Source organism: Piliocolobus tephrosceles, chromosome 9 (assembly GCF_002776525.5).
Source record: "Piliocolobus tephrosceles isolate RC106 chromosome 9, ASM277652v3, whole genome shotgun sequence".
In the NCBI taxonomy this organism is placed as follows: Eukaryota; Metazoa; Chordata; class Mammalia; order Primates; family Cercopithecidae; genus Piliocolobus; species Piliocolobus tephrosceles.
In genome coordinates, this window is record NC_045442.1 from 66,972,782 (window position 1) to 66,998,303 (window position 25,522).

The 25,522-nt window shown below is 52.2% G+C and overlaps 1 protein-coding gene across 2 annotated transcripts in view; it reads left to right on the forward strand.

The window, feature by feature from the left end:
- The window catches only part of ADAMTS14 (ADAM metallopeptidase with thrombospondin type 1 motif 14), an 88,110-nt gene extending 64,735 nt beyond the window's left edge, over positions 1-23,375 (forward strand). For both annotated transcript variants that reach the window (XM_023205021.2, XM_023205022.2), the window contains exons 12-22: positions 1,425-1,600; positions 3,842-3,975; positions 4,360-4,483; positions 5,514-5,594; positions 10,441-10,604; positions 12,081-12,249; positions 12,696-12,828; positions 14,702-14,909; positions 18,902-19,031; positions 19,116-19,226; positions 21,294-23,375. In XM_023205021.2, the coding sequence (XP_023060789.2) occupies positions 1,425-1,600; positions 3,842-3,975; positions 4,360-4,483; positions 5,514-5,594; positions 10,441-10,604; positions 12,081-12,249; positions 12,696-12,828; positions 14,702-14,909; positions 18,902-19,031; positions 19,116-19,226; positions 21,294-21,787 (1,924 nt within the window). In that variant the 3' untranslated portion in view covers positions 21,788-23,375. The remainder of the gene's footprint in view (positions 1-1,424; positions 1,601-3,841; positions 3,976-4,359; positions 4,484-5,513; positions 5,595-10,440; positions 10,605-12,080; positions 12,250-12,695; positions 12,829-14,701; positions 14,910-18,901; positions 19,032-19,115; positions 19,227-21,293) is intronic.
- The last annotated feature ends 2,147 nt before the right edge of the window (positions 23,376-25,522 follow it).

Genomic DNA, 25,522 nt, shown 5'->3' on the forward strand with positions numbered 1-25,522 from the left:
CTCCATCTCCATCTCCATCTCCATCTCCATCTCCATCTCCATCTCCAAGCTGAAGCAGCCTGTTTAGAAAGCACCACGAGAGATGGGGACTGGCCAAGGCCAGCTGCATGGGTCGGTTGGCTCTTGGAATGCAGGGGTTCCGAACCCCCACAGCGACGGAGCTTGGCCTGACCCCTCACAGCACTGAGCGGTATGATGAAGACTGTGGAATCGCAGCATTGTAGGGTCACAGTGGCTCTGGTGTCCTCAGGAGTGGTCATTCATACTCTGTTATTTATCTCCAGGGATGGGAAACTCACTGCCTATTGAAGCAGCCGTTCCTTTGTTTTAGATGATATAGCCATATAGTTAATATAGACGGTTGTATTGACCTTCTACACACATGAACCAAAATGGACTGCCTTGTAACTTTCATCCTTCGGAAATACAAAGACTGTAGTTGTAGTAAATCACCTTGCAGGCATGACCGACAATTATCCCTCGGTATAATCGGTATCAAAGCTACCATTTATTGAGCTCCTCTGTAATAACTATTTTTATTTTATGAGGCTTAAATGAAATAATATGTGTGCTCTCAGCACCATGCTCACACAATTAAATGCTTAATAGAAGACAGCTGCTGTTATAATAATCATTATTATAGTATGTCAAGCACTTTGTGCTAGGTGGGATGCTAAGCCCTTAGGTACAAAAATCTGTGCAGTTCTCCCACATGTCTATGAGTAGGGTACTGTTAATCCCAGCACTTGGACACTTTGTATCAAGCCTTACCCAATCCTCTTGACTTAATGGAGAAGAGAGCATAGATGACTATAAAATACCTTTTCTTACTATTCTTCACAGACACATCAGGAGGTATGTAAAATAAGAGGATTATAGTCTCTGTTTTCAAGGGGAAATTAAGCCACAGCAAGGCTAAGTGGCCTGGCCAAGGTTGCACGGTCAGGACTTGGAGGCCAGCTCCTCTGTTTCCAAATCCAAGTTTCTTTTACCACTCCTTACTTTATGATGATGTTAAGTGGAAGTGGATGCAAATGGGAGTGGCCGAGTTGTTTATGGGGGCCTGCTCTATGCCAGGGCCTGCAAAACAGTTGAAGGCACCCACAAAGGCGAATAAGACAGATTTCTCTTCCAGCCCAGCTGGAGAGGGTTAGTCAGTCTCTGTGTCAGTCTGTACGTCTGTCCATCACACTTACCATGGAATAGGTGGTGTATGTCAGAAGGGTAAAGCAGGGAGGAAGAGGGACCTGGAAGGCTGAGTTCCACAGCCCCCACCCTGGGAGCCATTCTCTGGTTTATGTCAGTGGAGGCCCTTGTCATGCTATTGTGAATGGCTGAGCTGCTCCTGGTGGCCGTGTGGGAAGCCTGGCCCTCCCCAGTCTTCCCAGCCAGCAAGGTCACCTATTTCTCTGTGCCTGTCCCAGCCCAGCCTATGGAGGCCGCCCGTGCTTAGGGCCCATGTTCGAGTACCAGGTCTGCAACAGCGAGGAGTGCCCTGGGCCCTACGAGGACTTCCGGGCGCAGCAGTGTGCCAAGCGCAACTCCTACTACGTGCACCAGAACGCCAGGCACAGCTGGGTGCCCTATGAGCCTGACGACGGTAAGCGGGCCCCACCCCCCTCCCACCCCATGTCCTTGGGCATCTGCGGGGGCTGTGTGTGCCCAGGCAGGGCCTCCCACACCCGCACCCACCAGTGAAGGTGGAGGGACAGTGGGGGTACCAAAAGGGAGACTGCAGTCAGCAGGCTCGCCATATACCCTTATGTAGGCCTGTTCTTGGCATACTTCTGGGGTCATCATCCCCATCAAGGCCATCCCTGATTTGTGTACTTATGGACAGTTTTCTGGCAGATGCAAGGAAAGTGTCTTGAGGAAGGGACACTTCACACACAGGTGTTGCCATGGCCGGTAGCAGTGTTGGCTGTTAGGGTTGCCTGCCTTTCGTCTTCTGTCCTTATCTGCAGGGAGAAGAATCATACAGGTGCAGGCACCCTTCCTGTTGCATGACCAGTGTCCTGAGGAGCTCAGTCCTATTACATGCTGTGTTTTTAGGTTTTACTGATTGGGCTGTGGTTTCAGCAGAGTCAATGAGATGATTTTAGAAGGCAGGCAGTTGGATCTGGTGGGATCTTCTTACTGACTCTCTAGGCTGCCCTGGGACATACACAGGACTTCTGGACTTATGTAAAGAGTCTGAATTTGGGGACTATAGTGGTGCCAGTTCCCGTCTGTTTTTGAGTGTTTCCAGTGATGGTTCCATAGTGGCAGATCATCCAGGGAAGGGTTGGGATTTGTGGCAAGTCAGAGCCTCGACTGGAAGAGCCCTCAGTGATCCTCTGATTCCAGCTTTCCCCTGCTAGCCTCTCTGTGGGTCCTGCATGGACAGATGCTCATTCTCCATCACACAACCCTTGACCCAGACAGCTCCCATCAGGACGGGCTTTCCTCCCCGGAGCCCGGACTCCACCCTGGAACCTTCAGCTCTTCAGCTCTGGTCTAGAAGAACAGACTCTTCAGGTTGGAAGGGACCTCAGAGGCCTGTCATTGCCAGATTCTTCCAGAGCATCCCTGCAGAGGGTGTCTTCTCTCTGCTTGGATTCCTCCCACTCCGGGGAGCTTCCCACTCCCTTGGCACTGTTGGCTGGCTTCCGTTGCTGCCCAGAGAGCTGCCTGCTTGGGTCAGGATCCTGCCTGTCCTGGATTGGAGCCCCCTGAGACCCGGGTCCTTCCAGGAATCTGGTTCCTGTGCATGAAATCCAAGGTGGTCTTGGAGCTTGTGGCTCCAGACTTGAGCCCTTCCTGTTGGAAACAAGGAGTCACCAGCTGTCCTGGGAGCCCAGGGACCAGAGCAGAGCCCAGTAGGTTTCTTAGTTTTTGGCTGAGGGAAGCTTGGTTTGAAAGCCTTCCAGATCTGTTCAGAAACCAAACCAGCAACCACAACGTTGGGGAGAGGAGGGACTGGGAGGCCCGTGGGGCAGCTGGACTTCGGGTTTTTCCCAGGACTGTTAGACGAATTCCAGGAAGTTAGCTAAGCCCCCAACCTCCTTTTTTCTAAGCAGTACAGTAAGTGTTTATATGTTCTCTGGAACCTCCTTTTTAGGACATCTATAACCCACATAAAGAAGGAAACATTTAATTGTTAGGACCAGAAAGGGCTCTCTTTCTCCCTGACTGTTGCTCCATTTTGCAAACCCAGATACAGACCCCTTTTCTGCCTTACTTTCACGCAGCCTTCTAATGTTTACAAGCATGTTAAGATATATATCATACATGTGCACAGTGAAGTTTTTTAAGGGTCAGAGCAGGACTCAAGCCAGACTGCTGGGGTTACAATCCAGGCTGAACCACTTACTATGTGGCTGCGTGGACTTGAGCAAGTTCCTTAACCTCTCTGGTCCTCAGTTTCCTCCTCTGTAATGCTAGCACCTACCTCATTGAGGTATTGAGAGGGTTAAATGAGTTAATTCATGAAAAGCCATTAAAGCTGTATTTTAAGGGCATGTGAAGGTTTTAGAAATATCCAGTACATAGTAAGCATTCACTAAGTGTTGGCTTATTATTACTTTATCACTTGATTTTTCTCAATAAGCTGATGTGGCATTTTACTGATTAGGGATAATAAAAATAGGGAACAAAGGCCGGGAGAGGCCGGAGTATTTACCCAAGGTCACATGGCTGATAAGTGACACAGCAGGGATTTTCAGCCCCAGCACCACACTCAGTGCTCCCCCAACTGCCCAGAGCTGGCCCCGGAGCTTTCTGGCTGGACCACGCACTGATCTGTCCTGGGCCACTTTCTCTGAGCCCAGCTGGGGACTCAGCATAGTCCCTCTGCCTACAGATACCCAGAAGTGTGAGCTGATCTGCCAGTCGGCGGACACGGGGGACGTGGTGTTCATGAACCAGGTGGTTCATGATGGGACACGCTGCAGCTACCGGGACCCATACAGCGTCTGTGCGCGTGGCGAGTGTGTGGTGGGTGCACCCTGGGTCACCCCGACTACCGGCAGAGGGAGACTGGAGGGCTGCACTGCAACTCCTCCTGCCTGGGAAGATGAGCGTTGCCTCACCGGCCCACTTGCAACACCCTGTTGGTCCTCAGCATAACCCTGGGTTGCTGGAAGGGGCTAATTATTGCTGAGCCCCATTGGAGGGGAGATGAGATGGCAAGAATCCTCATCATGCCGGGGTTTAGACCTCACCCAGGTCCCACGGTGAATTTGTGCCAGAATCCTGTCCAGGGACACCTCCCAGGCCAGAGGTCCTCTCCTGACCAGGGCCTGGGGATGGGAATGGCAGCCCCGGGGTGGCGGTGGGGGCAGGGGAGCCTCCTCCCACTGACCTCACCTCTGGCCTCAGCCTGTCGGCTGTGACAAGGAGGTGGGGTCCATGAAGGCAGATGACAAGTGTGGAGTCTGCGGGGGTGACAACTCCCACTGCAGGACTGTGAAGGGGACGCTGGGCAAGGCCTCCAAGCAGGCAGGTGAGTCGGGCTGGGACTGGGGGGCTGACGAGGGCTGACTGGAGTTCTTGCCGTCCCTTGGAGGGCCCTCCCTCCTTGAACTGTGCCACAGTCTGGGGTGGGGAGAAGGGGCCCTGGGGCCCATCTCTAGGCCTTCCTGGGCTGCCCAGGCTGGTGAGCCAGGCGCTACAGCCAATCACCTCATCTTCCAGGCAAGCTCCTCCCTGAGTCTGGGGCCCAGGAGCTCCAAGAGGCATTTTCCCACTAGGCAATGTTTTGTGATGGGAGCTTGGCCATCCCTTGGACCCTGGGGTTATTGGTGGGAGGGAGGGGTCAGACAGGTCTAAAGGGGCAGCCAAGACTGGACTGATAATTTTGTTTTCCTCTCTTTCTCATTTTTTAAAACCTGTGGCACTTGCTGCTTTGAATTCCTGGTATCTTTGAGTTCCTTGACTTTCCTCTCTATCTCCAATCTGACCAAACTTGCTGTGGAAAAGAACCCGATATCAGTCATTCACACTTTAGTGTAAATGGGGCCTATTTTCCCTTGGGAGATGTTACACGTTGTCTCCCCTTTGATTGTTGGGGACAAGATTGGTGGCTCTGAGAAAGTCCAGGCCTTGGGTCGGGAGGGCCATGGGGGCTCAGGACAGTCATGTGGGGTCCTCACGGCCTTTATCGTTTAAATTCCATCAGTAGCAAGTAGTTTAAGGTCTGAGAAGAAATGAGGAGAGAGAGTCAGAGGGGCAAAAAGGGAGGGGGGAAGGGCAGAAGTGAGAGGTAGAGGAAGAGGGTCAGGACAGAGGGAAGTAATAGCCGCTCACACACACACAGAGGCCCTTAGAGTTTACAGGACACGTCTCATTAGATCCCCCCAGCACCCTTATGGAGAAGGTCTCATCCTCAGTTTACAAATGAGGATACAGAGGTTCAGAGAGGTTCTGTGATCAAATGAGATGTTCCTGGGTGCCCAGCAGGGGAGTGGGGGATGCTGGGCAGTGGGACCACCAGCTTAGAATGCTCATGACTTCTGGATCACCCCGTGTGGCAGGAGCTCTCAAGCTGGTGCAGATCCCGGCAGGTGCCAGGCACATCCAGATTGAGGCAATGGAGAAGTCCCCCCACCGCATTGGTGAGTGCCGGGGTGCTGGGAAGGGACAGTGGGGCCCCAGGCCCTGCCCTCAGATTTGTGGGAGGTGGGAGAGCAGAGGGCAAGATTCTAGTACAAGTGGAATTGTACTAACTGGAATAATGGGCAGAGACCCCCTTTTCATTTTATTTTAAATTTTTGCTGCATGGGTAACCCATTCCATGGTTTACATTTCAGAAGGTCTAAAAGGGGACCTAGTAAAGAGTCCCCTTCCTACCCCTGTACCCCGGGGGCAGTTTTCTTCCCCAAGGGCAACGACTGTTAATAATTTCTTGCGCACATAGATGGCTATTAAAGGAAAACCATTTTCTTTTTTTTTTTTTTTTTGAGATGGAGTCTTGCTCTGTCGTCTAGGCTGGAGTGCAGTGGCGCAATCTCGGCTCACTGCAAACTCTGCCTCCCGGGTTCAAGTGATTCTCCTGCCTCAGCCTCCCAAGTAGCTGGGATTACTGGTGCCCACCACCATGCCTGGCTAATTTTTGTATTTTTTAGTAGAGACGGGGTTTCACCATCTTGGCCAGCCCGGTCTCGAACTCCTGACCTCATGGTCCACCCACCTCAGACTCCCAAAGTGCTGGGATTACAGGCGTGAGCCACTGCACCTGGCTCAAGGAAAACCATTTTCACAGAGTATATCAGTCAGCTTTTGCTGCCTAACACACCACTCCAAAACTTAATGACTTCAAACAAGAATTGCTTCTTAGCTTGCAGTCCTGGAGGGCATCAGTTTGGGCTGGGCTCTGTGAGGTGGTTCTTCTACTTGTCTGCGTGGACCGACTCATGCAGATACCCTCAGCTGGTAGTTCTCTGGGAGGTGTTTGGTCTAGGATGGCCTCACTCACATGTCTGGTGGTTGGTACTGGCTGTCAGCTGGGGTCATGGAGGTGGCAGGGCCCTGTCCTCAACAGGCTAACCCAGTATTATTCACATTATGTCTGTCACATAGTCCTCAGGAACGGCTTGTGTCATGTTTTCTAGTATCCCATTAGTCCAAGTCACATGGCCAATCCCAGATTTAAGGGGTAGAAAAATAGACTAGCTCTTGATGGTAGAAGTGGTGAAATTACAGCGCAAAGGAGCATGAATAGAGGAAGGGGAGGAATATAGAGGCATTCTGCGTCTACCACACATTATTCTCATTATAATTATTACATTATTCTCATTATAATAACAAACACCAAGCCACTAAATGAGGTGACATCCTTATGCTTGTAACAGTTATCCAACTATGAAGCCAGGCTGGATTAAAAATGAGAACCCCATAATAAATTAATAAATTTAAATTAAGGCCATTAATATAATGTGATAGATGTTTGGTTTCATTATTTCTGAAACTAAATTGGCTGTCAAAAAAATAGACATGTCCAGAAAGGCAAATCCGTAGAGAGAGAGAGAGAATAGATTAGTGGTGGCCAGGGGCTGGGGAAGGAAAGAGGCATGACGGCTAATGGGTATCAGGTTTCTTTTTGAGGTGATGAAAATGTTCTGGAATTAGACAGTGGCGATGGCTGAATCTACTTAAAAATCACGTCGGGTGCAGTTGCTCACGCCTGTAATCCCAACAACTTTGGGAGGCCAAGGTGGGCAGATCGCTTGAGCTCAGAAGTTTGAGATCAGCCTGGGGAACATGGCAAAATCCAGTCTCTACAAAAAAATACAAAAATCAGCTAGACATAGTGGCGCATGCCTGTAGTCCTAAGCTACTTGGGGGGCTGGAGCGTCTCAAAAAAAAATTTCACTGAATTGCACACCTTTTTGAGTGAGTTGTATGGCATGTGAATTATATTTCGGTTCAAACCCTGTGAGCCTGGTTCAGAGCAGAGTCCCAGTGGCAAGTGGGCAGCAGGCTGCTTCTCCCACACTGGGCAGTGGTGTCTGTGTTCAGACCCCTTTGCAGAGGACATACAGGCCACAATGTCCCCTTGAAATGTCACAGAGGCCCCTCTTACCTGTTACGTCTGCCAAGTCACACTGCTTGGCACCAATTTCATCATAAATGGAAAAACAAAACACCTATCTCTTGGCAGGCTCACATCACACACAAATGCTGCCGTTCATATTTTTAGGTTATCATCAAAACAGCAATTTGTAAATATCTTCAAAGTTTCCTAGATAACTTGCATTTCCTGGAGAATGCATCTGCATTGGCACCTCCCCTTAACACAGCTGCAGTGGGTTCCTAAACTTATATTCTTGAAGGCACCTGAAAGGCATTGTCCCAACAGACCATAGGCACAAGGGGAAACTGAGAACCAAAGTGGATTGGGGGCCTCTGTATGCCCTGATTCATCTTTGATGGGTGTGGGCAGAGCCAGTCTGGGCCCAGGTCTCCTGCCTCCCAGCCCTGTTCCCTTGCCAGCCATGCCACTCTACCACAGCGAGCCCAGGTTAGAGGACATTGGTTCAGGCAAGTCCTGCCTGCTATGCCTGCCTGGCTGTGGGGAATGTGCTGGAGTTAGGGGCCGGGGGAGGGAAGGGGCAAGGAGAGAAGGGACATCTATTCCCAAAAGAGGTGGAGCTCACTGACATTGCATCGCCTGGGGATGATTGCAGAACATTAGCGGCCCCTTCCACCCTCTGCTGTCTCCAGAAATCTAGTTCTTCGGTCCCCTCGAAGAACTAGTCTTCTGTGGAGGTCATGGCAGGGCTGCTAGCACCCGGGGCAGGCTGAGTGCAGGCTTGCTTGCCTGTTTGTTGGGTGAGTTCCCTGAAGGGTTAGAGTTTTCCGGGGAGCCTGGTGGAGAGAGCAAAGCAGGGGCGGCCCAGGAGCTAAACTCTGAAGTTGGCACAGGTTGTGTGATTATACAGGTGTGAGGCACACAGTGGTCTTCAGTGAAAACGTGTGAATATGTGTATGTGAGTGTGTGTGCATGTGCGTGCATGCCCATGTAGGGGTATGTGTACCCAACAGGATATGTAGAGGCCCAGGACAGGTGGCAGCCCTGGCAATGAAGGGAGAGGCTCTGTCCATTGTCATTAGACTCTCCTGGAATTGGGGACATGGACTCTCTGAAAGGAAGTGTAGGGAAGAGAAGGAGAGCTCACGCTGTTAGTATCTCCTATGCATTGGGCCATGAGTTGCCACTTTTCATGCATTATGTTTAGTAAGCCTCATGGCCATCTATGAATATTGTTATCCCGTTTTGCAGTTAAAGGAAACTGAGGCTCAGAGAGAGGTTAGATACAGAGCAGGTCAGTGGTGGAGCCTGGATTCAGGACTGGGTCTGGACAGCGGAGAGTTTATGGTGGTCCACCCCCCACTGTCTGGAATGAGGGGTGCATAGTCGGGGCTCTGCTACAGTGAGGTGCAGGAGCAGTCAAGGGCAATAGGAGGACTGGAGTCTGCACCTGGCCTGAGGAGCTGCCCAGCCTTAGCCTAGACAGTCTGAAGCTGCTGGGGGGCGAGAGCCGTCAGGGAGCCTGAGGGAGAGGCCTGGGTGGGCAGGAGGTGAGGGGCATCTCTCCAGCAGCCTCCCAGGAAAGGGCAAGGCTCTTCTTTTTCTACCCCTCTTCCCCAACCCCTCCCACCCCCACATTGCTGCTGTGTCTCTGGGCACCTGGGCTCTGGCCCAGCTCCAACTGTAGCCCACTGTGTGTCCAGGACACTGTGTGTCTAGGAGCCTCCAGTTCCCCATCTGTATTAACAATAGCCCAGCCCTTAGGATGTATTTAAGGATTGAACTGAAGCAGTTGGCAGAGTGACTGGCACATGGTTGGTGTTCTCAGATCCTTAGCTCTTATATGACAGTTACGACCATTTAAATCTGTCCCAGTTAGGAGCTCTGTGGGCCCTTCCTCTTGGACACCCCAGGACTCTGGAGACTTTGCCCTCCCTACTTGGCTAGGAGGCTTGGGTCTCAGGCTGCTGGGCCCTAGGAAGTTCAGGGTGACCAAAGGTACCACTCAGGGACCTTGGCCAGTCGTCGGCATCTACATGTCTCCCACCCACCTGCCTCCTGGGGTCTTTTGGTAATAAGTTGTGAGTTACTCACTGACTGGGACATTAAGGGGTAGAAATTTATGGATTTTTAAAATCTCTGCCTCTGTGCCAGGGCCCATGCTGGGCCGAGGACACCAAGATGGAGTTGAGCCAACAGGCTGCTGGGAGAGGCGTGGCATCTGCAATCACAGCAGTGCCAAAAGCCAGCACTTTTCTGGTGGTCTAGCGATAGTGCCCACTGCACGTCACTACTTGCCAAGCTGGCTATGTTTCTGAACTCTTCTCATTGTCCTGAGAGCCTCAGTAGTGGGGGGCGGGGATTTCTATTATCCTCCTGGGGCAGCAGCAGCCCTGTGAACTGGGTACAGTTATCATTCCCATTCTCCAGATGGTGAAACTGAGGCAACACAGTGGGGCTGAGTAGTTTCCTCGCCATCAATCTGACTCCAGAGCCTGTACTCTCAACCTCTATGCTCTGCTGTAGAAATTCTAGGGAGGGCAGAACCTCTGAGGATTGGGAAACCAAAGAAGACTCCCTGGAGGAGAGGGGATCATGCTGAGCCTCAACTATGGGTAGAGATTAGTTAGACAGGAAGAAAGGCAGGCAGTAAGGGTGGGAGGAATGTGTGCACTAGGATCCAGAGGCAGCAACAAGTGTGTGTGTGTGTGTGCGTGCGCGCGCGCACCCAGAGGCGATGGCAGGTGTGTGTGTTATGTGTGACAGTGAGTGTGTTGACCTGTCTGACTTGGGAGGGCTTGGGTGGGGAGGAAAGGCAGGTGGACAGGAGCCCAGACGGCTCACTGGGAAGGCCTTGAATATCATATTTGGGGCCCGCCCCCTGTGGAGAGGAGCAGAAATCTGTGTGACTCTCTCTCCTCACCGGCCAGTGGTAAAGAACCAGGTCACCGGCAGCTTCATCCTCAACCCCAAGGGCAAGGAAGCCACAAGCCGGACCTTCACCGCCATGGGCCTGGAGTGGGAGGCTGCAGTGGAGGATGCCAAGGAAAGCCTCAAGACCAGTGGGCCCCTGCCTGAAGCCATTGCCATCCTGGTGAGCCCCACTCTGTGCGGTGGCAGCCCCTGCCCACCCCCCTTGTCCCCTTAGATCACTACGTCTGCTGCCAAGCCAGCACGGCACCATTTTGGTGTCTCTAGGAGCCTGGGCGAGGGCAAGGCACCTTCCATCCTGGGGTCAGCTCCTCATTTGTACTTAAAAGCCTGCAGGATGGCAAGTGAGGAGAGATGAAGAGAGTTATCTTCTCACTGTCAGACCCCAGATGCTACATGCAGGGAGCCTTTAAGGCAGTCTTGGAAATGGAGCCTGGAGGGAGGCTGGGAAGGGCTGGGTCATCCTGGCATAATCCCACATCTGTGTGCATCATAGCATGGCTGGCAAGGGAGTCCAGAAGCAGCTTCCTTGGGCTTTAAGGCAGCTGATCCAGGGGCTCCAGCCTCCTGAAAAGGGAACAAGGAGCTGACTGGGGCCCATTGCTGCCTGTTACCCCCTTCCTAGATCATGGGCCAGGGCTTGTGGAGCAGGGATTAACCCAGCAGATGAGACCATGAGGAGCTCTGTCCATGGTGCCCCCAGCACTGGCTGGTGGCAGGGATACCTTGGATGGGTTTTGTTCCTGGTGTCACCCTCACCAGCTGGGGGGCTCCTGGAGGACAGGCTCTGTGGCCTATTGGTGTCAGTATTATCAATTCAATCCAGCACATATTTTTGACTCACCTTATATTTGTTGACCACCCATGCATTTATGGTCAGGTGATTTTCAACAAGTGTACCAAGACCATTTAATGGGGAAAGAATAGTGTCTTCAAAATATGGTGCCAGGACACCTGGATATCTACATGCAAAAGAATGAAGTTTGACCCCTTCCTCACACCATATACAAATATTAACTCAAAATAGGTATAAGAGCTTAAACCATACAACTCTTAGAAAAGAACAGAGGGGCAAATCTTTATGATCCTGGATTCTTAGATATGACAGTCACTAAAAGCATATACAGCAAGAGAAAAAATAGATAAATTGGACTTCATCAAGATTGAAAACTTTAGTGCATCAAGACATTATCAAGGAAAGGAAAAGACCACCTGCAGAATGGGGGGAAATACTTGCAAGTCATATATTTGATGAGGGTCAGTATCCAGACCATTCTTATTAACTGCCTTCTAGAGCCAGGCAGTGTGGATGCTGCAGTGAGCAGAACAGACAGACAGACAGCCCTGCCCTCCTGCCCGAACTTAGGTCTATGAAAAGAAGAGCATTCCTAGGTGCACTGGCTGGCCTTGGGCCTGGCACACGGCAAGTGTCCAGCCTGAGTTTGTCCCATGGCAGCTGGTCTGAATCCAACCTCCTACCGTACCCCAACCATGCTGGGCACGACCTCATCCCAGCTTTCACAGGTTCTCCAACCCTAAGGCCTTCTCTTCAGCCCCTCCCCTCCCAGTGCATGCCACCCTTGCTTCCTTCTCTGGTCCTGTCCCCATCTCTCCTGGCCAGCTCCCCATCTCTCCTCAGGTGCTCCCCGCAACTGAGGGTGGTCCCCGCAGCAGCTTGGCCTACAAGTACATCATCCACGAGGACTTGCTGCCCCTCATTGGGAGCAACAATGTGCTCCTGGAGGAGACGGATACCTATGAGTGGGCACTCAAGAGCTGGGCCCCCTGCAGCAAGGCCTGTGGAGGAGGTACCGGTTCCCTGACCTGCCAGTGCATTGTTGGGGCAGCCCAGGATCCCTTGAGAGGCAGGGGTGGGGGCTAATGTTGTCTCTATTTGATGTGTCCTTGCCTATGACTCAGTTTCTCCTTGAAGATCTCCAGTGTGTGGAAGCCCGTTTTGGGCAGGGCCTTTGGGATGAGGCTGGGGGTGCTAGAGCCATATCCAGGCAGAGCCTCTGCCCTAAAAGAACTCACCCACTGTGAGGACAGACAGCTGTCCAAAGCCATCTTCTCACCAGCGAGATAGAGCTGATCAGGAAGGTGTCCCTCAGAAAGTGACATGGGCAGGCGGGGCATAGGCAGAGGGAGGTGGGATTGGCCCACAAGGCTCTCCATGGATACTGCCCCTGAGGCCTCAGCAGGGCAATGGGGGGCCTGGCCAGACTAGGCCCACGGCAGCCTGCCCACCCCATAGGGATCCAGTTCACCAAATATGGCTGCCGGCGCAGACGAGACCACCACATGGTGCAGCGGCACCTGTGTGACCACAAGAAGAGGCCCAAGCCCATCCGCCGGCGCTGCAATCAGCACCTGTGCTCCCAGCCTGCGTGAGTGCTCCCGGGGAGGGACAGGGAGTCTGGTTCTATGCCTAGCCCGGGCCCCAGGCAGCGGGGCTGCTGAGCCTGCTCCCCTCAGCACTGGGTTATGGAGACACGACCATATAGGCAACACGGGTTTCAGTGCTTCTGGGCTCCAGGCCCAGGCCAGGATGCTGATCTCTACCTCTTCTCTGCCCGATTATCAGGAGTCTAGGGACACGGCTCAGCCCGCCAGCCCTCAGCCATGGTCCAGCCCCTAATTGGGATTCCCTGGCTTGAGGCTACATGCTCTTCTGAGCACAAGGATGACCTTGGGATTATTTGGGGGAGAGCCTTTGGGGAGAGGAGAGAGCTGTGCCTGGTGGAGGGCTCATGGCCAGGCTTCTGAACCTGTTGCAGAGCCAGCCTCAAGACCTCCTCAGCCTCCACTGGGCTCCTTAGTACATCCCAGGCAGACTGAGGCCGAGGGTGGCTGGCGGGTAGCAACCGCAGAGGGCCTTGCCCATCCTCCTGCTTCCCCAGGAGTCCTCCCTGGCAGGGGTAGGGTGCTGCCTGGGTCTCGTCAGCTTCTGCTCCCCTGGGCTGGGGGAATCCCAAGGCCAGGCATGTGATCGGGGCAAGGGTGGGAACTAGCTAGAGGTTGCTGTGGCCTCCCTGTCTGTGCCCAGGCCAGACTATGATACCCAGCTCCTCCTCTGCCCAAGACAGCTTCATAACCAGCCCCCTGTGCTTCTCTTTCACTCATTCCTTTGTGTTGTTATTCAGACTGATTTTCCCACTAATGCCTGTAATCACAGAGCATGCAGGGTTAGCTCTGCCTGAGCTCCTGGCTGGTGTCCCCCAACCCCTACCCCTTTGGGTTTTTTTTTTTTTTTTTTTTGAGATAGAGTCTCGCTCTGTTGCCCAGGCTGGAGTGCAGTGGCCGGATCTCAGCTCACTGCAAGCTCCGCCTCCCGGGTTTACGCCATTCTCCTGCCTCAGCCTCCCGAGTAGCTGGGAGTACAGGTGCCCGCCACCTCGCCCGGTTAGTTTTTTGTATTTTTTAGTAGAGACGGGGTTTCACTGTGTTAGCCAGGATGGTCTCGATCTCCTGACCTCATGATCCACCCGTCTCGGCCTCCCAAAGTGCTGGGATTACAGGCTTGAGCCACCGCGCCCAGCCCCCTTTGGGGTTTTAAGGAAGAGGATGACTTAGGAAACCTGCCTGCAAGCGACTAAAAGATGCCTTGGGAACCCAAGGAGGAGTAGGAGTTGAGGCTCTCCCTCCTTCCATCCCCACCAGAGCAGTTTTGTTTCCTCTAATGCACCCAGTGGGCATGCGCTTAAGATGCTGCTGGAAGTTGCTCAGTGGCTAAAAGACACTTGCAGGCCAGCAGCATAGCTACTCTGTGCGGAAGCTGTGGGCGATGACGGTGACAGTAACAGTGTTCTTGTCCCAGGAGCCCCATGGAGATTGGGGGATCTACCTTGAAAGTGTGGCTTTGATCTGTTTTGTGCCCTGATGCTTCTCAGCACCCAGGACAGTGCCTGCACCAGTAGGTACTCAAATATGTATGCGGCTTTGAAGTAATCATGATGTGAAAATGAGATAACTAAGGCTTAGAGGGCTAATAGCTTGCCCAAGGACACGAAGGGTGCTAGGATTTAAATACGCATCATGCCTGTTTTTCAGACGAGACACGGCAGGAGAGAAGAGTGCCCTCCTTGAGGTCACATACCCAGGTAGCTGCAGAGCCAGGTGGACAGTTGTCCTAGGCCTCAAACATTCTGAATCCCAAACCCACTCTCTGGCTCCTGCCTGCAGCTGTCTGGGGATGGGAAGTGTCCTCTGGGATGAAGTGTCCCCTTGGTCTCACCTCCTCTCCTTTCACCCTGTTTCCAGGTGGGTGACGGAGGAGTGGGGTGCCTGCAGCCGGAGCTGTGGGAAGCTGGGGGTGCAGACACGGGGGATACAGTGCCTGCTGCCCCTCTCCAATGGAACCCACAAGGTCATGCCGGCCAAAGCCTGCCCCGGGGACCGGCCTGAGGCCCGACGGCCCTGTCTCCGAGTGCCCTGCCCAGCCCAGTGGCGGCTGGGAGCCTGGTCCCAGGTGATTGTCCTCAGGAGGTGGGAGGGGCTTGAGGAGGAGGTGGGTCTGAGGGATTTTTTGGTGCTCCCTGCAGGCAAGAGAGTTTCTGCCTGAATTGCTCCCCCTACATCAAATCTTGTTTTTCTTAAAGTAGAATAGCTCCCACATACCCTGGGCCATGGCTCTGTGCTAGGCCTTTATGTTCATTCATTATCGCCAGTAAGCTTCACACAGTGCCGGGAGGCATGGGTTCATGTCCCTGTGTTCCAGATGAGCAGATCAAAATACACTCTTGCATTCCAGAAATATTTGCTGAGCACTAGCACAAGGTGCCAGACCTGGTACTAAGAATGTGGGAACCCAGCATCAACCAGACAGAGCTGATTCTTGCCCTCGTGCAGCCCACAGTCCTGTGAGGGACACGTATTAGACCATCAGTCAACCCACAGCCAAGCACTGACAGACTGCAGTCGGAGCTGGGTGGGGGGTGGGGAGTAGCGGGGCAATGTGATGGAGGATGGACGGTGGTCAGAGGGCTTCTCTGAGGAGGTGTTGCTCAAGCTGAGACCAGAGGGACAAGCCACAGGAAGAGACCAAGGCAGGAACCGTCTTACAGTGTTCCAGAAACTGACAGGACAGTGGGGCTGGAGCTGACTGGAAGGGATAGGGGCTGCAAGATAACGCTGGGGAGGCAGGTGGGGGTCCATGCCTACAGGCTTTGCAAGGAGTTTGCATTTTTTCTAAGAGCAATGGGAAACCAGGGAAGCCTTTTAACACAGGCATTACAAGCTCTGATTTCAGGTTGTAAAGACCACTCTGGCAGTGCTGTAGAAGGTTGTCAGGAGGTCAGGGTAGCAAAAGGGAGACAGCAGTAAGCCTGCTTAGTTATCTGAGTGCTCTGTGGCGTAGACCCTGGAGGTTACCAAGGAGAAACTGCCTCGAGGAAATTGTCTTGGGTTTTCTTTTAAATACTCATTTGATGTGAACATTGAGAACATCATGCCAAGTAAAACAAGCCAAGCTGGATGCAGTGGCTCGTGCCTGGAATCCCAACACTTTGGGAGGCTGAGGTGGGCAGATCTTTGGGAGGTTGATGTGGGTGGATTGCTTGAGCCCAGGAATTTGAGACCAGCCTGGGTAACATAGCAAAACCTCGCCTCTACAAAAAATGTAAAAAGTTAGCTGGGCATGGTGGTGTGTGCTGTAACCTCAGCTGCTCTGGAGGCTAAGGTAGGAGGATTGCTTGAGCCCAGGAAGTCAAGGCTTCAGTGAGCTATGACCATGCCACTGCACTCCAGCCTGAATGACAGAGCAAGACCTTGTCTCAAAAGAAGAAAGAAAGAAAGAGAGAGAGAGAGAAAGAGAGAGAGAAAGAAAGAAAGGAAGGAGAAGAAATAAGCCAGACATCCAGATATATAAGGACAAACACTATATGAAGGTACTTTGCTGATGATTTCCAGCGGCTAGGGGAGGGAGCATGAGGAGTTAGTGTTTAATAGGCATGGAGTTTCAGCTGGGAAAGAAGAAAATGTTCTGGAAACAGATGGTGGTAATGATTGTACAACAATGTGAATGTGCTTAATGCCACTGAACCGTACACTTAAAAATAGTTAAGATGGGCTGGGCGTGGTGGCTCACCCTGTAATCCCACCACTTTGGGAGGCCAAGGTGGGCAGATTGCCTGGGGTCAGGAGTTCAAGACCAGCCTGGCCAACATAGTAAAAGCCATCTCTACTAAAAATGCAAAAATTAGCCGGGCATGGTGGCTTATGCCTGTAATCTCAGCTACTCAAGAAGCTGAGGCAGGAGAATTACTTGAACCTGGGAGACAGAAGTTGCAGTGAGCCAAGATCACGCCATTGCACTCCAGCCTGAGCAACAAGAGCAAAACTTCATCTCAAAAAAACAAAAAATTAGTTAAGATGGCAAACTTTTTGTTATATAGATATCACCCCAATTTAAAAAACCTCATTTGATCACAATGATGTTTATTGTAATAGCAAAACATTAGGACATATCCCAAATGTTTATCTATAGAAGATTAGACCAAAATCATGGTCTGTTCGTACAATACAGTACTATACAACAAGAAAAATGAACAGGCCTGAACTGTACTTACCAAAATAGACAAACTTCTATTAATAGAGGATACATTTAGGTGAGAAAAAGCACTTCAGTATGAAGTAAAAAAGCACTTCCAATGGATGTCATTTCCTTAATGTTTAGAGGGGCACAATGCAATTTGTAAAAAATCTGGGATGCTCATTTATTAAAGCTGGTAGTGGCATCTGGATAGGGTTTTGTGAATAACTCCATACTTTTCTGTGCTTGAAATATTGCATTATGAGTATTTGTAAAGAACCAAAAATCTGCACACAACGCATGCGTTTTATATCCATCTCCATAATATATAGCTTCATTTGTTTTGATATAAAATAGAAAGATTGCTGGTCTTCAAAGGACTCCATAGATAAAAGTAACAGAGAGATGGCAGATAGTGGAAGATACTGGCCCTGCTGCAATAAGCAAAACATAGAGATGAATCTCTAAATGTAACTTTGATTAAGTAAGAATTGCAATTCAAGGCATACACAGAGACCGGATGGTCTTCAGTATGTCCAAAGAACAGAGGAAAGGTTGTGGGTTTTATTAGAAGGAGATATAATATGTATTGTGTTGAACACAAACTCCTTGGCACTAGACAAGCTTTTGGGAGCTGGCAAGCTCTGACTGGTGAGTGATGGTGCTATGTAAAACTAGCCTTGGAGTCACAGTAGGTTGTTTCGGCAGTTGCTAGGTAAAACTGGTCTTGGAATTACATCAGCCTGTTTCAGCAGCTGGCCTTGTGGAAAATTTAATTCTTGGAACAGGTGCTAGGTGCCCTGAGTGCTTTTTCCCCTGGCCCCTCAACTCTGATTTAGTTGGGTGTGACAAGTATGACCCTATTCATATAATCAACTTTCACAGCCCCTTATGAGACTGACTGAGCAGTCAGGAGCTGTTAACTGCTGTTTGTAATGATTCATCCTGGGAGGATGAGCCGTGTTTGTCTCGTAGTTCTGTGTGGCCCCATGACCCTTTGTGTCTCAGTGGTCACATGCTCCAGTGTGGGAAGTGGGGTCCTGCAAGTTCCTCTCCTTCCAGCTAGGTAAGGCTATGGTCAGCACCTAAAAAGTAACCCAGTCACAATGGGCAACGCTGCTTTCCTGGAGTCCCTGCCCCTCCATTGAGGACCTCCACAGGCCCTGTTTGTCAGAGTAAGAGTGGGTCAGGTCCAGGGGACGATGTGTGTGGCCACCCCCTGCAAACGGTGGTCCTCTGCTGCCTCCTGCTTCTTGTACCTGCACCCTTCCCCCTCAGGGAAGAAGACACTTTTGAACATACTTCTGCAGGCCCATGTTTGGTAAATCAAGTCACAAGATTATTGACTATCAGAGCTAGTCAGAGAAGGGTCCATGGAGACCCTGTCGCCCAGCTCTCTCAGTTTACAGAGTTAGACACTGAGCTAGGGGAGCGGGTAGCAGATGCCACAATCCAGGCCCCTACATCCTGTTAATAGGATATCATCACGTCAATCCACCTGCCCCGGGTCACACCATGTAGTGGACTGCAACAGGGGAGTTTGCTAAAGTGATACACAAAATATTTAAGAACCCAGGCACAGACCAGACACAGTGCATTCAGGTGGTAGTAGGGAATGGGATCCCAGAGGTTCCCTCCTGAGCCACAGGTTAACCATTTAGATTGTGGAAAGGCCCATGGGGCTATAGGCTCAGGGCAATGGCTCTTCACCATTGGTATCAGGAATATTTGATAGGGGGTGCGATGTCCCAATGAAGTTACTTAGAAGCAGTCCTTGCAGGTCCCTCTGGTCAAGTGAAGACTTGATGCTCTGTTTCATACCCTTTCTGTCCCTGGGCATTGGCTGGGCTCTGAGCTCAATGGCTCGTCTTTCTTCTCTCCACCTGCCCTGACCCCGGCCGCTGTGCCTGGCACTGACCCACCCATGGCAGTGCTCTGCCACTTGCGGAGAGGGCATCCAGCAGCGGCAGGTGGTGTGCAGGACCAATGCCAACAGCCTCGGGCAGTGCGAGGGGGATAGGCCAGACACCGTCCAGGTCTGCAGCCTGCCCGCCTGTGGAGGTGAGCCAGAGGGGATGGGGAGGCCAGGTCCAGTCCCTTGGGACCAAAGTCCCAAATACTAGAATTGCTTCTCCCTGCTCATAGGAAATCGCCAGAACTCCACGGTGAGGGCTGATATCTGGGAACGTGAGACGCCAGAGGGACAATGGGTGCCACAATCTGGACCCCTACATCCCATTAACAAGATATCATCAAGTAAGTACAGTCTATGGACCCTACCCGGCTCCCCAGGCCTTTCAGTGGTCCTCGTGTTGCAGCATGGGCCACGCAGTGGAACAAACCCAGCTTGTAACTGTCTGTGTGACCTTCACCTGCCTGAGCCTCAGATTCCTCAGCTGTGAAGTGGGGAGGAGGCTCTACTGGTCCATGACCCCTTACCTGCAATTCCAAAATGTTTATTTCTAAGTTTGGTGCAAACCTACCTGGCAGCAAAATCTGACCTGAACTAATGAGATCATTTATTCTTTTGCTATAGAAATGTAGCCATATTTAGTTACAAGGTGATATCTCAGGCTCCACTGAGGATGTTCTATAATATAAACACAGAATATTACTTTTCTGATCCCCAAAGTTCTGAATTCTGAACTATATCTGGTTTCAAGATTTTCAAACAAGCAATTATAGATCTGAGCTGCCTTTATAGGATTGGTGAGAGAATTGGATGAGAGAGCGCATGCACTCCTGTGTGGCTATCAGCTTCCAGTAACCATAGGCTTAGCAGTTTCTCTCAGCCCCATGATTCAGTTCATCCTCCCATCTTTCCATTCATCCACCCACAGATAAATATTTACTGAGCATCTGCTACATGCCAGCCTGTAGATTCTTCACCCCTTTCCTAGGTTCCATCTCTCTTTTCTTTCCTTACCCTCCTGAGGACCAGGGTCTGGCAAGATGAGTAGCAGAAAGATCAAAGACCCTAACTCCTAGTTAGAGGACCAGTTGGCTGCAAATTTCTTAACCTCTCTGAGCTTAGTGACCTCATCTGTAAAATAAGGGTTCTGACTAGATGTCCTCAAAGGACATTCTACCTCCAGTCTCCTACTTCTCTGCTCCTAGGCTGAGGTTCCCAATGGGGGAGTCCCTGGGTTTCCTGCCCTTTTCCTTCCCAAAGTTAGAGGCGGCGGCCCTGATTCTGGTGCCAGAGATCTGGCGCCATCTAGAGGCCACTGGCTTTCCATTTTTCTCTGCTCTTTCTCTTGTTCCCCTAAACCTGCCCCTCCACCTGTGTCTCTCTCTTTCCCTCTGTTCCTCCCACTCTTCCCACCTCCCTCTTTTTTTTCTCTCTCTCTCTGGAAAAAATTAGTAGAAAGCAAAGCTCCTGCCTTCACATTCTGTCTGGAGAAACCTACATGGAGTTATCACAGAAAGGTGTGGTATTTTGGGCAAAGCCAACTAGTGTAGTGAACACTTACCTTTGCCAGGTACTTTAAAGATGTTATCTGCAATGTGATTATTCACTGGTAAGGGCCAGCATCAGCCCCATTTTATAGGTGAAGAAACTGAGGCTTGGAGGGTTTAAGTGACTTGCCAAAGGCCTCACACTTTTAAGTGGTAGAGCCTGGATTTGAACTGAAATCTGCTTGATTCCAAATTAAGAAGTAGCAGTCTTAATGTCCCGATGTGTGCTGACTGTGGCAGGATGGTCAGTCTGTCTGTCCCAAGCATGAGTTGCCTGGGCTCTAGCCTGACCCTGGCTGGAGTGGGTCAGGCATCTTGGGTCGATTGGGAGGGGCTAGGGTTCCCACTTCTATCCAGAGCAGCTGCAAGTTAGAACCACCTGGTGGTAGGCCACACCCTAGATTGTCCAGTGTGTGGGTGAAGGAGACGGGCATCCCCAAGGATTCCAGTGTGCAGCAAGGCTGAGGGCGAATGGTCAAGGGCCAGGGTTCTCAGATGCGCCCACACGTGGAGTCCCCTGGAGGGCTGTGAAAGCACAGCGCTGAGCCCCAGCCTGAGTTTCTGATGCAGTAGGACTGGGTGGTGCTGGAGGATGTGCATTGCCAGCAAGCTTCCAGGTGACACTGATGCTGCGTGTGGGGACATCACTTTGAGATCTGCCGCTCTAGAGGATTTTAGTTCCTCTTCCACGTAGTCAGGGCTCACTCTCCTATCAGGCGGCTCCGTAGCTCTGGGAAAAAGCTTTACAGTGGGTCCAGCAGGGGCGGGAGGTGGAGGGCCGGCAGTCAGTGGGTGAGTGGGAGGCGGGGCCACCTGACTGACAGGCATCCCCACATTGCTTCCATCCTTGTGCTGTGTGTGCAGCGGAGCCCTGCACAGGAGACAGGTCCGTCTTCTGCCAGATGGAAGTGCTCGATCGCTACTGCTCCATTCCCGGGTACCACCGGCTCTGCTGTGTGTCCTGCATCAAGAAGGCCTCGGGCCCCAACCCTAGCCCAGACCCTGGCCCAACCTCACTGCCCCCCTCCTCCACTCCTGGAAGCCCGTTACCAGGACCCCAGGCCCCTCCAGATGCTGTGGAGCCTCCTGGAAAGCCAACGGGATCAGAGGACCATCAGCATGGCGGAGCCACACAGCTCCCAGGAGCTCTGGATACAAGGTCCCCAGGGACCAAGCACCCCTTTGCCCCTGAGACACTGATCCCTGGAGCATCCTGGAGCATCTCCCCTACCACCCCCGGGGGGCTGCCTTGGGGCTGGACTCAGACACCTACGCCAGTCCCCGAGGATAAAGGGCAGCCCGGAGAAGACCTGAGGCATCCAGGCACCAGCCTCCCTGCTGCCTCCCCCGTGACATGAGCTGTGCCCTGCCATCCCACCGGCACGTTAACACTCTGTGTACTGCCCCGCGACCCCCAGCTCAGAGGACACACACCGCAGGGCAGGCGCAAGCACAGACTTCATTTTAAATCATTCGCCTTCTTCTCGTTTGGGGCTATGATGCTCTTTACCCCACAAAGTGGGGTGGGAGGAAGACAAAGATCAGGGAAAGCCCTAATTGGAGATACCTCAGCAAGCTGCCCCCGGTGGGACTGACCTTCTCAGGGCCCCTGTTGGTCTCTCCTGCCGGGACCAGGGTCAACTATTGCCCCCTCCTCACAGACCCTGGGCCCTGGCAGGTCTGAATCCCGGCTGGTCTGTAGCTGGAAGCTGTCAGGGCTGCCTGCCTTTCTGGAACTGTGAGGACCCCTGTGGAGGCCCTGCCTATTTGGCCCCTCTCCCCAGAAAGGCAAAGCAGGGCCAGGGGAGGTGGGAGGCTGTTCGCAGCCAGGCCCAGAGGAAGGGGGCCTGGGAATGTGGCATGAGGCTTCCCAGCTGCAGGGCTGGGGCGGGTGGGACACAAGGTGATTGCAGGCCCAGCCCTGGAAGCCGAGAGCTCCATGCAGTTCCACCAGCCGAGGCCAGGCAGCAGAGGCCAGTTTGTCTTTGCTGGCTGGAAGATGGTGCTCATGGCCATACTCTGGCCCTGCAGATGTCACTTGTGTTACTTCTGGTGACTCCAGATTATAGACTGGCCCCTCAATCTCACCCCCAGCCCACCAGAGAAGGGTGCTCAGGACACCCTGGACCCCAAGTCCTCAGCATCCAGAGGTTTCCAAACTGGTGCTCACCCCCTGGCTCAACCAGGATGGCAACTTCAATTATCACTCTCAGCCTGGAAGGGGACTCTGTGGGACACAGAGGGGACACGATTTCTCAGGCTGTCCCTTCAATCATTGCCCTTCTCCAAAGATCACTACTGCTGGAGTCAGGCATCTTCGTCTCCTACCTGGCTGAAGCTGGGCCAGAGTGTGTGGTTCTCCCAGGCGTGGTTGGATCCCAGGACTGAGGACCAGAGTCCACTCATAGCCTGGCCCTGGAGATGACAAGGGCCATCCAGGCCAAGTGCCCCAGGGCAGGGTGCCAGCCCCTGGCACAGTGCTGGGGTGGGGAAGACACACTGACCCACGGTGCTGTAAGGGCCTCAGCTGGGCTCAGCTGCTGGCCATGCTACCTCCAAGGGACAGGTAACAGCCTTAGATCCTCTGGCTCTCAGGAAGTGGCAGGGGTCCCTGGACACCTCCAGGGTCTTGGAGGATGTCTCCTAAATTCCTGCCGGGTGATAGAGGTGCTTCTCACTTCTTCCTTCCCCGAGGCAAGGGGGCTGTTCTGAACCAGGCTGGAGGAACACAAGCAGTGGGTCCCTGGCCTGCAACCCATTTGGAGAGTGGAGGTCCTGGGGGGCTCCCTGCCCTCCCCCTGCTGCTCTCCCCTCCCTGGGATGCCGGGGCACACACAGAGTCATTCCTGTAAGAACCAACCTGGCCTGTGTTAAACTCTTGTGCCTTGGAAATCCAGATCTTTAAAATTTTATGTATTTATTAACATCGTCCTTGGACCCCAAAAAGTTGTGTGTGTGTTTCTTTTTCTCTCTGATTTATGGGAAGGGGATAATGAAGCCAGAGCTCGAAGGCTGAGGGCTGGGCTGTAGCAAGACATCTGGGTGTAGGGGCACAGCTCACTGCGGCTGTCTCCTGTCCCTCCACCTTTCCACCCATGCCCTGCTGCAGCACTGCCAGGTGGGACAAAGGGTTGCCACTGGTTTCTTGGCTACTGAATCTCCTGCTTCCCTGAGGCCCAAGTTGCAGGACAACGCTTTATTTCAGGTTAGTGCTTCAGGAGAAAAAAAATCTTTTGTGATTCAAATTTGTGAAATTCTCAACCTGTTTAAATGCAACTAGAGACCAGTGGGGCAGAGTGGTTCATGCCTATAATCCCAGCACTTTTGGAGGCAGGAGTTCCGGACCAGCCTGAGCAATATAGCAAGACCCCATCTCAACGAAAAATAAAAAGAACATTAGTCAGGCGTGGTGTTGCACGCCTGTGGTCTCAGCTATTTAGGAGGCTGAAGTGAGAAGATCCCTTGAGCCCAGGAGTTTGAGGGCTACACTGAGCTGTGATTGCGCCATGGCACTCCAGCCTGGGTGACAGAGCGTGACCCTGTCTCAAAAACACAAAAGAGCAACAAGAGGGGCTCTCTGAAGGAATCTTAGCAACCACCGAACAAAGAGATCATCATTGAAGGCAAAATGACTACAACCACTTTTGCCTTCTAAGCAGTGGCAGAATTTGCATCATGGAGTAAAAGAATCTACACTGCTGGGCACTGAGAAAAGGTGAAGCTGGCAAAAGGGCCTCCTGTCATTACACAGAGCCTACTCCTCCCCTTAAGGCCGAGGAGAAAATCGTTTGGAGACTCCTACCCCTGTGGGGGTGGGAACATGGAGAGGGCAGCCTCTCCATCTATCTTTGGCTGGGGGCTTTTTAGGATGCAGGTTGTCTAATATGTCTAAGGTTCAATTAAATTTGTGTCCCAAACATCTGGAAATGTCCACTCCTCAAATTAAGGGCTTTTTATGGGTCAGGATTTTTGCTTGTTTTGGTGGAAACTGAGAAAATGAAAGGATTCACGGGTGAAGATAGAGGAACAGCACCAAGGGCTCTCTTTCCATCACAGCCTCCGAAGCATCCCTCACTTCCTGTAGGAGCCCACTGGGAAAGGCCATATGGGAATGGTTTTACCCCTTCCTGCCCTAAACTGTTTCCTGTTTGGAGTCTGGTGGGTGCAGGTGCCAGGGTGCCAGACTGCCTGTCTCTTCCCTGGAGGGGATTCTCCAGGCCGCTCTGACTTCAAGGCTGTATCCACACCTGCCCCATGCTTGGCAGAGCCCTGCCACAGTGACAGCCAGGTACCTAGAGTCTAGCCTATCAGCCCCGACTGCCTTCCAGAGCCCTTGCCCTGGTCTGCCAAGCTTCCTCAAGCCATAGCCAGGGGCCAGCATACCTGTCATTTTGGAGGAAGCCCCCTGAAGTTCCAGCATCTCCTTGCCCTTGGGGTCAGTAGGGACAGTGCTGCACAGAGTCCTCCTTACCCTCTTGTCCAAAGAGCCTGGGAAGTCCTCACCATGGTTGTCCTCTGTGTCCAGATGGCCTCCTTGAGGTTCCAGCCTATGACTTCATTTGGGCTAGTAAGGCCTGAGAGCTCCTGGCGGGGAAGGGATCAGGGGGATGGCAAGGATTCAGGGAGAGCAGGAGACTTACCTTCCCATTCCTCCAGAGGAGAAGAGGGGCAATTGGAGCCTCGTCATGTTCCTGGAAAATAGACTGGCCTCTGGGCCCTCTCTTGATTTACCCTCCTGGTGAACCTCCCGGCCTTCCACCTGAAGTGACACAGCAGGCAGAGGAAGAGAGGAAGGCACAGAACCTGGACCATCCGACCTGGAACTCTGTGGGCTCTTCCAAAGAGCCCCTGCTCCCTACCTGGCTTCAGGAGACTGAAGGCTTGGGGGAAGGTAGGGGTGTGGGGGAGGAGGGAAAGAGCAAGAAGGGGTGGAAATGTAGCTGGGACAGTCCCAGGGACCCAGCTGCCACGGATTAGAAATCTCTGGGGCCTACACCACAAATCTTCTCCTTTAAAAAATTATGCAAGAAATATATGCTCATTATTGAAAAATTTTACAACCTGAGAAAAAAATCTATAATTCTACATAGCAA